At 43.1% G+C, this 11,972-nt stretch overlaps 1 protein-coding gene across 1 annotated transcript; it reads left to right on the top strand.

Moving 5' to 3' along the window:
- Window positions 1-8,052: 8,052 nt before the first annotated feature.
- Window positions 8,053-9,564, top strand: LOC132875432 (E3 SUMO-protein ligase ZBED1-like). The gene has a single exon (XM_060912208.1). The coding sequence runs from the start codon at window positions 8,053-8,055 to the stop codon at window positions 9,562-9,564; it is 1,512 nt and encodes a 503-aa protein (XP_060768191.1).
- Window positions 9,565-11,972: the final 2,408 nt, after the last annotated feature.

Genomic DNA, 11,972 nt, shown 5'->3' with positions numbered 1-11,972 from the left:
TGTATTGTTTTAATTAACCATACATACATAATACAGCATACCGTGAGCTGGCCTAGTGGTTAGTGTGTCCGCCTCTCGATCAGGAAATCATGAGATTTACTCGTGGTCAGGTCATACCAAAGATCATCATAAAAATGGTACCTACTGCCATCTGGCAAGGCACGCTGCAATACAGACGCGAATGGGGAGTCAAGCTCTTGTGGTTATCAGAGGACTGGCCCCCCCACTGTAACCCTAGCTGTATAATAGGCGAGAGGCCAAGGGCTATAGAAGTGGAGATTGGTGCCGCCTAAGGGCCTGCTTAGTACTGAGATGGAAGACTACCTGGGAAGACCAGGTCCTGGTATGGGAAGGGACTTTGACTTTTTTGACATAATACAGCAATGCTGAATGGTACTCCTAGAGATCTGATCTATAAAGATCATAAAGATTCATTTTACATCTTGCACTTTGGTATATTTCAACATATCAAGAAGAGTTTAGGGCTGATTCCATGTCAAATCAACCAGGGGTAGAAACACAGATTTAGCTGATTTTTTTCACCATCTCTTAGCACAAGAATGAGAACAAAGACCCTCAGATGTTTTGAGGCAACTCTCACTCGTTAGGGAATGATAGCCATTTTAAAATTTGGCCCAAATGCACTTCACTACAGTATGTCCCACTTAAAAAAAAAAAAACTTTTTCCCTTGATGAAATTGGTATATTCATATAATCTGTTATGTAGAATCAGAATCTGCCATTAAATGTTATATTTATTTTTGCAGAAAGGAAGATTGCAGACACATTCAGGGTTTTTATGATTTTTTATGATTTCATTGATAAATGGCAAAAATCACTTTTTGAGGGTACCCAAGCAACTTTTTTTGTTTGATCCCCAGAAACCTACTGCATCGACCTGTATCATGCTACAAATTGTATTAGATATTTAGCTTCATGTCATCTTACTAAAAAGTTTTTTTTTTAAATTGGTTGTGTGTTATGCTCCATTACAAAGAAATTAATTAAAAAACTCAATTATCTATCATTTTTTGCACATTTTGTCAAAATAAGTACAGGAATGTATATAGAAAGGAAGATAGTGAGTTGGAATAGCCATTTCACGCCTGATAAACCAGAACTAAACAGGTATTTTAAAACCCAAAAACAGACTTGTCCTTTCAAATTGAGCACAGCTTAATGAAAGCCACCCATAAGGCAGTAGTGATATTAATTTAGCAACAATGGCGCATGGCTGTTCATGAAACACTTTAGAATTCAACTTCCAAAATCTAGTTTTCCAGATCAGAATTATGAATATGCTGTGTATTTGCACAAAACACGGTTCAAATGTTCAAACAACAAATTAATCTGTAAAAATTACAACATTTCTAACTGCTCAAATACTGTGAGCATTTAACCTAACAAACTTAAAAAGTTCCATGTGGTTCTTAGTGCCATGATCAAATAATCTCCGCATCCCAAACAGGAACTCAATAAAGAACGAATGAAAGCTTTCATATCTACAGTATCAGCTGGGACCTTTTTGATCGAATGGAGTCAAAACAGTTCTGGATTTTTTTCTTTTACTCTGTCAGCCTACAACTTATATTGCTTGTCAGAGCCCAAAGTTGCACGTACCAAAACCAGTGTCAGATCATGAATGAATGACCCCAGTATCCGTTCTTCCCGTCTGGCCAAAACAAATTGTGGCCTGGTTTATGATGGTGCATAAATTTGGCATAAATATCCAGGCTTTTAATGCAATTTCTCACTATGCAAACAGTATACAATCTCATATTAAACTCAGTAGAGTGCATATCTTCACCAAGCCACATATCTGGATTTGCATTAAAATCTAATCAATTGTTCATTGGCCCATGGCCTGCCTTTCTTCAAAATTCCATCAAAATCAGTTCACTACTTTTTGTGTTATGTTGGGAACAGACAAAAAACATCCTGGATCCACATACATATCTGAATTTGCATCAAAATCTAATAAATTGATCCTTGGCCCATGGTATATCCATCCTCAAAATTTCATCAAAATCCATTCACTACTTTTTGAGTTACTTTGGGAACAGAAAAACAAGCAAACAAACAAACAGAGGTGAAAACATAACCTTCTCCAACAAAGTAGGCGGGGGGAATCATTAAAGATTTGCATAATGTCCAGGTTTGGGATCATAAGTTCTGACTGCAGTAGTAGATTTCTTCTGTGAAATGATTGTAGATGTCTTATGATAGTTAGACATTTTCAGGCATGAGTAACCAACCGTTTTATGTCGTTTTTACGATTCCATCGCAGGGGTTTTTACCATGGCTGGTTGCAAAAAAAAAAAAAGTTCCATTCAGCTGCAACTGCAAAAGCATCATCATGATTTGTGAATACTGGCTTATTGTGCCATCAGAGGAATAATGCACAAGCTTTAAATTTAGTAACAAAGATTTCAGTGGGTTCCTGACAACTTCAATAAAACTATGAACAACAGTATTGTGTTCTCTTGCATCACTAACAAGGCAAAAACTGTTCTGTGAACCATAATTTCCAGCAAGCAAACAGCTTCCTCTGGGGTAACGCAATTAAGAACATTGTTCCTTATTAGCAGTAGATTTTGCTCCTCCTGTGGTTTGTGTAATGATTTAAGTGGCATGTAGACTTTAGGATGACGACACGAGGAACCCACTCAACCAGTTTTCATAACCAACTAAACAAGGTGGTGAAATTATCTAAGGTCCATTCTAAATGTAATCAGTGACCTCATCTGATTGATGACGCAATACAGCATGTTACAGAGTTCATTTCCACATTCACACCTTTAATTCCAATTTTCACTTATTTATCAGATACAATTAAGCTTAATGTCTCCTAAAAATCTGTAGCTTAACACAGATTGGCAGTAGAAGGTTTCTGGGGGGATAAACCATCAACCACTGCCATTTATCATTGAAATTGGTATAGATATGCCATTCTACATCAAAACTTACATAATTCAGGCTTGTAGTACTCGAGTTTGACTCGTGCCCTAATTTTAAGGACTCGTGACTTAACTTGGACTTGAACACTGATGACTCGGACTTGGACTCAGACTTGTGCATCAGTTGCATTTGGACTTATAAATTGGAGACAAGGACTCAGATTTTTTCTTTATTTTTTGTAACATGACATAATTTGGCATAAGATATTTATATTTACATTAATTTTGGTACTAATTTCATGCAAGAGTGTCACATCTATGCGTCTTGGTGTGTGCATCAGATAGACTCTCGGGCGTGCTCTGGACAGCGCACACGCTGTAGACGACTCACACCTGCACAGGGGTAAGGCGCAATCAGCGTGCCTGTATAAAGATTGTAAAAGCACACTTATATTGTGAAGTATTGAGTTGCGTTGCAGACATATTACTCAGCCTTATTTCCTTCCTTGTTTGTTTTCCTGTTTCTTGTCTTTGATTCTGCCTCGTCTACGATAGCCTGTTTGTGCCTCACTCAACCTGTTTCACCATTTTATGATTTTGCCTGCCGTTCTGGATTGTTTATTGTTTACCACTTGTATTAATAAACACACCTTCTGCACTTACATCCGTCTCCCAACCATCTCTGACAGAATACTTCACACTCCCTGATAAAGAGAATGCACATTCACATGTTCATACATCATGTTCAGGAACAAACGAACGTTAAAGGCGCTAAAATGCCTGGAGAGAACACCCCTAGGATTGTCCACTTTGCGTATACAGACTTCTCGTGCAGTGGGAAAAAATGCACTGCTAATGTGTTCCATTATGTAGAAGAACTATCGAGGAGACGACGGGGACAACCTCGAACTTCAATCGTCATTTGGCAAGATTCCACCTAGAGAACTCAGTGACACGCTATGTTCATTGCTCTGTTGATAGCAGGGCTTGCTGAGCGATGAACTAGCTAGTGTTAACCCTCTCTCATGTTATTTGCCCTGTTGATAGTGGGCGGGGCTTGCTGAGCGATGAACAAGCTTTTTATCTCTAGCCTATTAACTAAAATGGGGCAGTCGAGCAGTAACGTTAGTCCAATACAGTAGCAGAGACGGTTTCACATAAAGGCAGCAACCATCAAATGGTGCAGTTGGAGTCTTGTTCTCGGACTCGACTCAGATCAATAGTGGACTCGACTCAAAATTGTATTTAATGAATGAATGAATGAACCCTTTATTGTCATTAGCCACAAGTGCCAGCGAAATTGACCATCAACCCATCCTTACACATACATACAATTGACAGAGGGGGGAGTAGACAGGACAGGAAGACAGGGATGAAAAGAAAAAAAATACAGAGTAACATGAGGAGAGGGGAGGATAAAAAAGCAACCCCCACACTATGCTCCTAAGCACAAAATACACAAGTATACTTTACAACATGAAAACTTGGGACTTGAGGGGGGAGGAGGCAATCAGGGAAGGGGGGTAAGAGGGGGAGGGGGAGGGGGGGAGGTAGAGGTAACCCAGCGCAAGCAAGCAGCCATCCGTTCCTGCAGCCATAACAGCGCTGGTCGTGCACCCACTTGTCACACTGGGGGCAAAAGCGGCGACCGTGGGAAGTGGGGAAAGGAATCCAAGAGCGTCTCACTGCAGTGATCTTCAGGGGGAGTTTTTGTTCCAGCAACGGCCTTGGCCGAGGCCAGTGCTGTCTGAGGGAGCCGAAAGCAGATAAGATTGGGATTGTTTGGTCTTGGGGCGAGTAGACGCATTCTTTTACACGACTACTCTGTTTGTCCATTCTGGTCTCCGAATCAATCCATTTCCTTTGCAAAGCCAAAAGCTTCTCCATGATGTTATCCATGTTGCGGTTCAAGTTCTGAATAGCCACAGTCTGAATGCCAACAGCTCTGCCTACCGCTTCAATCATGTCGGGCAGCTTTATGGGGCGTTGGACAGCTGTCACCATTTCCTGATTTCCTTGATAAACCAGGGCAATGCCTAATCCAATCAGCAAAAGACCTGTAATCATGGTTCCGAATAGGTAGATGTCTTCAATGTCCTCCACAGAAAGAACCGCCAGGCACACGACCCGCCACTTCTCCCACGCGTCCATTGTGTAGCCAGCTGCGAACTTTCCGGCAGGACAGGCCGGTTCCCCCAAACCCAGGCTTCTCATCAAGAAAATTGTGTCAATACCGTTAAGAGACCAGTTTATCAATTCCATGATTTTTTAGTTTGGAGAGCAGTGCAGAGAGAGTCTCTCAAAAGAATAGACAGTAGACAGATGAGAGGAGCAAAGCAGGGAAAATAAGGGAAGGAGAGCACGGAGAGAAAAAAAAAACAACTCAGGCTTGATTTGGACTTGAACCAGGGGCGCAGATAGGATTTTTGAACTGGGGGGGACTGAGCTGTCAGCAAATGATTCCATTTTGTGTATATATGTATATGTGTGCGCGTGTGTGTGTGTGTGTGTATATATATATATATATATATATATATATATATATATATATATATATATATATACACACACACACTACCGTTCAAAAGTTTGGGGTCACTTTGAAATGTCCTTATTTTTGAAAGAAAAGCACTGTTCTTTTCAATGAAGATCACTTTAAACTAATCAGAAATACACTCTATACATTGCTAATGTGGTAAATGACTATTCTAGCTGCAAATGTCTGGTTTTTGGTGCAATATCTCCATAGGTGTATAGAGGCCCATTTCTAGCAACTATCACTCCAGTGTTTTAATGGTACAGTGTGTTTGCTCATTGCCTCAGAAGGCTAATGGATGATTAGAAAACCCTTGTACAATCATGTTAGCACAGCTGAAAACAGTTGAGCTCTTTAGAGAAGCTATAAAACTGACCTTCCTTTGAGCAGATTGAGTTTCTGGAGCATCACATTTGTGGGGTCGATTAAATGCTCAAAATGGCCAGAAAAATGTCTTGACTATATTTTCTATTCATTTTACAACTTATGGTGGTAAATAAAAGTGTGACTTTTCATGGAAAACACAAAATTGTCTGGGTGACCCCAATCTTTTGAACGGTAGTGTGTATACATGTTATTTCACCTCCCTCACTGCCATCACCAGGAACTACCTGCAGGCCAGGACAATGATAACATTTTAACATAGCCTATGGAAATCCAAAGTTTACACATTATCATCACGCACAGAAATTGCAAAACTGCAAAACTAGTTTTAAAACCGCTAAGTTCCAACTGTTAAACATAGCGAGAGGCTGGGCGTGTGTGTGTAAAGTGTAAACCAGTGCATCCTGACTTTCTAACTATGCCTGTGTGTTGCGTGAGCGGCAGTCAGTCAACAACTCTTCGCAAAGTTTCCTTATGAAACACTATGCTCGCTGAAATTATGGCAGGGAACGCCAGATTAAACATTAAAACTGCCTTCTGAGCACTGTATCTACAGGCTGCCACCGAAAGAAGGAGGCTACCAGAAAGGCTTCTCTACTCCATACGATTTTACTTTCACTACGAGATTACTTTGAACAGACTATCAAAAAATTGCAAGGTGATAATGATAAAGTAAGGCACAGTTTACTTACAGTCGTTTTTTTTTTTGAAAAAGCGATGCAATCGTTTTCTGCCTTTTGGCACCCTTCATCATGCCGTGTTGGGGTCCTGAACTAGGAGGCGCTGTCCCCGATATGGCTCTTGTTGTGCGTAACCATAGCAACCAAGCTCAAGCTCGCAACCCGTGCAGTCTGCGCAGTTGCATCTATGTATAGACCCTTTTCACGTGACGTCACGACAAACGCGGCCGCCATTTTGGACATGTACTACCAGTAGTTTACCACAGCCAGCACTGAGGAACGGCAGCAAAGAAAGTGTTTATTTTCAGCAAGACTTCCATCATGCCACTATATTGTTGTGCACCTGGATGTAGTAACCATCAACAAACAAGGCAAGGGTTATCATTTTATCGGATCCTGAGGGAGAAGATGGATAGCGGCCATAAACAGGAAAGATTGGCAGCCCTCGGCATACCAGCGCTTGTGTAGTGACCACTTTGTTGGAGGTAAGACGAATAAAATTAGCCAGAAAAGGCATTACATTGCTGTTAACATTCTGTGGCGGCGAGTGTGTAACCAAATAGGCTAAAATAACCCATTGTAACCTCTTTGTTCTTCTGTAGTAGCTATTAGCTAACGACATTAGCTAGTGTTGTGTTCCTTTGCTGTTGGTAGACTGTAGGACAGATCAGAGGCAGTGTCCTACAAACAGCGCTTAATTTGAGGGGGAGCAAGCCGGAGCGCGCTCCGGAACCTCGGGCGTTGGCTCCGGCAGCTATTTACACTGGATCCGGTGATCCGATACCTCTTTTGACTATGTAACAAAAAAAAAACCCAAATAATTAAATAAAAAAATGCAAGTTTATTTAGTGTTAATGTCTGATTTTGATATCTGTCTTGGTGATTTCTCTCATGAAACGACATCCACAAAATATCTGCAGATGAACTTAATTTGCAGTGTTATTACAAAACATGCCCAGAAGCGCAGTGCCGCGCCCCCCTCCCCCCTCTTTTTTCCGCACCGGAGCTGCTCATCCTCTGCGCTCCGGGACCTCCCACTTTACAAATTAAGCACTGCCTACTAGGGATGGGACATGATTTTCGAATAGTCGAATATTCGTGACGAGTTCGAATAATGAATAGTAATTTCGAATGCCGTTTTGGCTTACGTTACATTCCACTAAAAAAAAATGAGCGCGGAAAGGCGTTTCCTTGTTCCTAACATACTCTGTTGCATTAATTCGGCCAGAGGGTGCCGCTACCGTACAGTAAAGGTAGTCAAAATAACAGAAGAAGAATTGCAATTTGCAACATGCGGTGCGATGCAGAGATGCAGCGAGGTAGCAAAAGTTCCGTATGATCCTCATTTACTTTGATAAATGAAAATGAAGTGGAATGCAACATCTGTCAGGTAAAGCTGGCATACCACAGATCAACCACCACCATGCACAACCACCTGAAAGCGAGACATCCAGTAGAAGTGACTTCGGGGCAGCAGTCAGTTGCCGCTTTCATGGTGAGGTCATCTAAGTTGAATGCCGCCCGTGCCGAAAAAATATCAACTCTTCTCACTAAGATGATAGCTAAAGATATGCTGCCTGTTAGCTTTGTGGAAGGAGAAGGCTTTCGAGAGTTGATGAACTTTCTTGAGCCTGAATACAGAGTTCCATGTCGAAAAACAATCACTAGCAGGCTGGAAAAACTTCGTGATGAAAATGCAAGCATCCTACAAAGGAAATTAGCGAATGCCCATAAAGTGTCCATAACTACAGATTCGTGGACGGCGCTGACAACGGAATCCTATGTCACCATCACCTGCCATTACATGCTAGACTGGGAGATGCAGAGTGCTGTTCTGCAGACCAAAGCCATGCCCGAGAGACATACGGCTGAGAATCTCGCAAATGTACTGTCTAACGCGAGGGACCACTGGGGTCTCACTGGAAAAGTCATCGCGTGCGTGCATGATAACGCCAGTAACATGGTTCTAGCCAATTCCGACGCCGGGCTGGGGTGGGACTCGCAGCCTTGTTTTGCACACACTCTTCAACTGGCTACAAACGACGGTTTCAAACTGCAAAACATAAACCACGTCGTAAAAGCTGCCAATCGTCTGGTGTCTCACTTCCATCATAGCACGGTGGCAACAGAAGCTCTGAAGCAAAAGCAACAGCTCCTAAACGTGCCTGCACACAAGTTAGTGCAAAGCTGCCGGACGAGATGGAATTCGATACATGACATGTTCGAGTGCTTGTTAGAACAGAGATGGACTGTGTGCGCTGTCTTGTCAGACAGAAATGTCACCAAATTATCGGATGTGCGCACCCTGGAATTGGCCGATGATAGCTGGGGTGTGATGGAGGAAATTTTGCCTGTGCTGTACTCACTCAAATGCGCCACCACTGCGTTATGTGGAGAGTCGAATGTGTCGCTCTCTATGATTTTTCCAGTGGTTGCAAACCTACTGTCCAAACATCTCAAAGAACTCCCAGAAGAATCTTCCAAAGTCACCGATTTCAAAAAAGCGGTGTCTGCCTCATTGAAAGAGCGCCTTGCACCTGAAAATGCCAGCAGCGCACGCAAGGTCGCATACATTGCCTCATTTTTGGATCCCAGACACAAACACCTGAGATTCGCAACTGACGAGGTGAGAAACACAGTGCAGGCCGAGGTGAGAAACCTTCTGTCCATGGCAGATGATGAAGAGGCCGGAGAGGCGGCGGAATCGCATGAAGGGCCCAGCGAACCGAAACATTCCCGAAAGGATGGCCCATTAACAGCAGCAATTGCCGTCATATTTGGCGAGGATTACAGCACAGAGAGGGCAACATGCGTGACTGAATTGACTCAGTACTGCCAGGATACATGCCCACCGCTCCACACTGACCCGATGACATGGTGGAAAGACAATCAACAGAAATACCCTCGCCTGGCAAAGTTGGCCAGCGCCTACCTGTGTGTGCCTGCAACGTCCGTGCCATCGGAGCGTGTGTTCTCCGCAGCCGGTCTAATTGTCAATAGGCTGCGTACCCGTCTCCATCCCGACCACGTCGACATGTTAATTTTTTTGAACAAAAATATGTCTTAAGTTTATTCTGCTCTGACTGTTCGAATGCTTTCATTATCGTTTCCTAAACGGGCAGTTTCACCCGCGGTTCCTTCTAACAGACGAAAATAGTCGTGGCTGCATAGAAATGTACAATAAAATTGGAAGCCTATATTATTGTTTGATACTGTAGGCTGTGTGAGGTGAATGGAAGTTTGTTTTTTGATGACTCATTAAACCGTTACCACTTTCACCCTGTCTGTCATGTGTGCGCGCGTTTGGGTGGGGCGGGCGGGGTTCTGTCGATTTTCGAATCGAATTTCGAATATCTTTTAGCGAATTTCGAATAGTGTTTTTGATCAGAAGTCACATCCCTACTGCCTACAAATAAGTGTTCAAAACAAGAGGAACATGTATTTGTCTCTTAAATCCAGGCCGTTCCCTGTAATTTGTAACAACGGTTGGAGAAAGTAATGGCAAATAGTGAGTGCACAAACCATAGAAGGTGAACTGTACACAGCGCCAGGGCAGTGTGATGGTATGTCTACTTTTAGATTGTGTTAGCTGATCAATGAACACACTCGTCACTCGACGAGTTTCACGTCTTTACGACGGATACTTAAATGTGTGTTAGGTATTATTGTTGCAGTCTAAGCAGTCATTGTAGCAGCTAGATGAGCGAGAACCAAAAGGGTCTGTGCCATAAACCGTTATTTCTGTACGGCATTGCTAATGTGTCGTTACTGTTGTTATTTCTCCCTCTGCTCGCCCTGTAAATGCCCTACGTCGCTGGATAGCGAAGGTATTTTCTGCATCTCGCTCCTTTTTCTTGTATGTTCTCCATTTGTCGCCTTCCTCGCATTCAAACCAATTCGAGCCGAAGTCCGCTACATGTCCAAAATGGTGGTCGCGTTTAAGAAGGTCACGTGACTGAAAAGGGTCTATACACTGCTGTGCACCTCAATAAACTGAATGGTAATTAGTCTTTTGATTTTTCCGTGAGGTTTGCCTTATGCAAAGAAAGACAGCATAGACGTTTTTTCCTCCCTATAAGTGGGGGGGACCGAGCGAGGTGAATTTAAATCTGGGTGGGACGAATCCCCCCCCATCCCCCCCTCTATCTGCGCCCGTGACTTGAACACTGAGGACTCGAGACTGGACTCGGATTTGAGGATTAGTGACTCGACTACAACACTGACATAATTATGCAAGTTTCTTCTTCATAGTATGTATAACTTTGAAAAAGTGTTTTAGGGAAGTGGGTAAGCCATGTTACAAAGCACATTACATCACAGGCATTTAGCAGACACTCTTATCCAGAGCGACGTACAACATAACCAGTGCAGCCTGGGGAGCAGTTGGGGGGTGAGGTGCCTTGCTCAAGGGCACTTCAGCCATTCCTGCCGGTCCAGGGAATTGAATCAGCAACCAAAAGCAGATGAGGTCACTGATCCCCAAATTCTGGGCAAAATTTTGAACTGGCTACCATTTCATCATGAATAAGAGATCATCCCAAATTTTACATGGAGCATTTCTTATCCTAAGGGTAATTCCATGTCAGATCCACAAGTGGGTGGCGGCACCGTGGTGTAGTGGTTAGCGCTGTTGCCTCACAGCAAGAAGGTCTGGGTTCGAGCCCCGTGGCCGACGAGGGCCTTTCTGTGCAGAGTTTGCATGTTCTCCCCGTGTCCATGTGGGTTTGCTCCGGTTTCCCCCACAGTCCAAAGACATGCAGGTTAGGTTAACTGGTGACTCTAAATTGACCGTAGGTGTGAATGGTTGTCTGTGTCTATGTGTCAGCCCTGTGATGACCTGGTAGTCAGAGCCGGCCCGTGGCATAGGCAATATAGGCAAATGCTAAGGGCGCTGCGTCCATCCCCAGGGGCGCAGAAACGGGGGGAGAAAAATTATGACTTCCACTATTCTGAAAACGAGTCAGCATTATAATGTCTTAGCCTAATTTAATTGTACAGCAAAGCATGTAGTCAGGGTGCAATTTGTCAAAAAAAGCGGGGTGGGGTGTGGTGGGGTGTGGTGGTGGTTGTTAATCATGAAACAATAAGCGCTCAACAGTGGTTCGCCCTGTCTATAGCCATTCTCATTCCCCGATGAACACCGCTCCCCCCGCCCCCCTTATAACCTATCATTGTGCATTTTTAGTAGGCATAAGGAAATCACCGACCACTACTGCGTAGGCTACACTTGTTTTTCAACCTTTTTGAGCCAGGGCGCACTTTTTTCAATGAAAAAATCTCAAGGCACATCACCAATAGAAAATGTTAACTGAAACTAAAACGCTGTTGCCAATATTTACAATATACAGTCATTCTATAATTTTCCACAGTACACTTGGTGATCTCTCACGGCACACTAGTGTTCGTACTAGAGTTCGGCAGCACAGTGGTTGAAAACACTGTACACCACTGATGCACTTGGTAACATCTCCATTC

Source organism: Neoarius graeffei, chromosome 28 (assembly GCF_027579695.1).
Source record: "Neoarius graeffei isolate fNeoGra1 chromosome 28, fNeoGra1.pri, whole genome shotgun sequence".
NCBI classification, from domain to species: Eukaryota; Metazoa; Chordata; class Actinopteri; order Siluriformes; family Ariidae; genus Neoarius; species Neoarius graeffei.
This window is presented reverse-complemented; position numbering and strand designations above follow the sequence as displayed.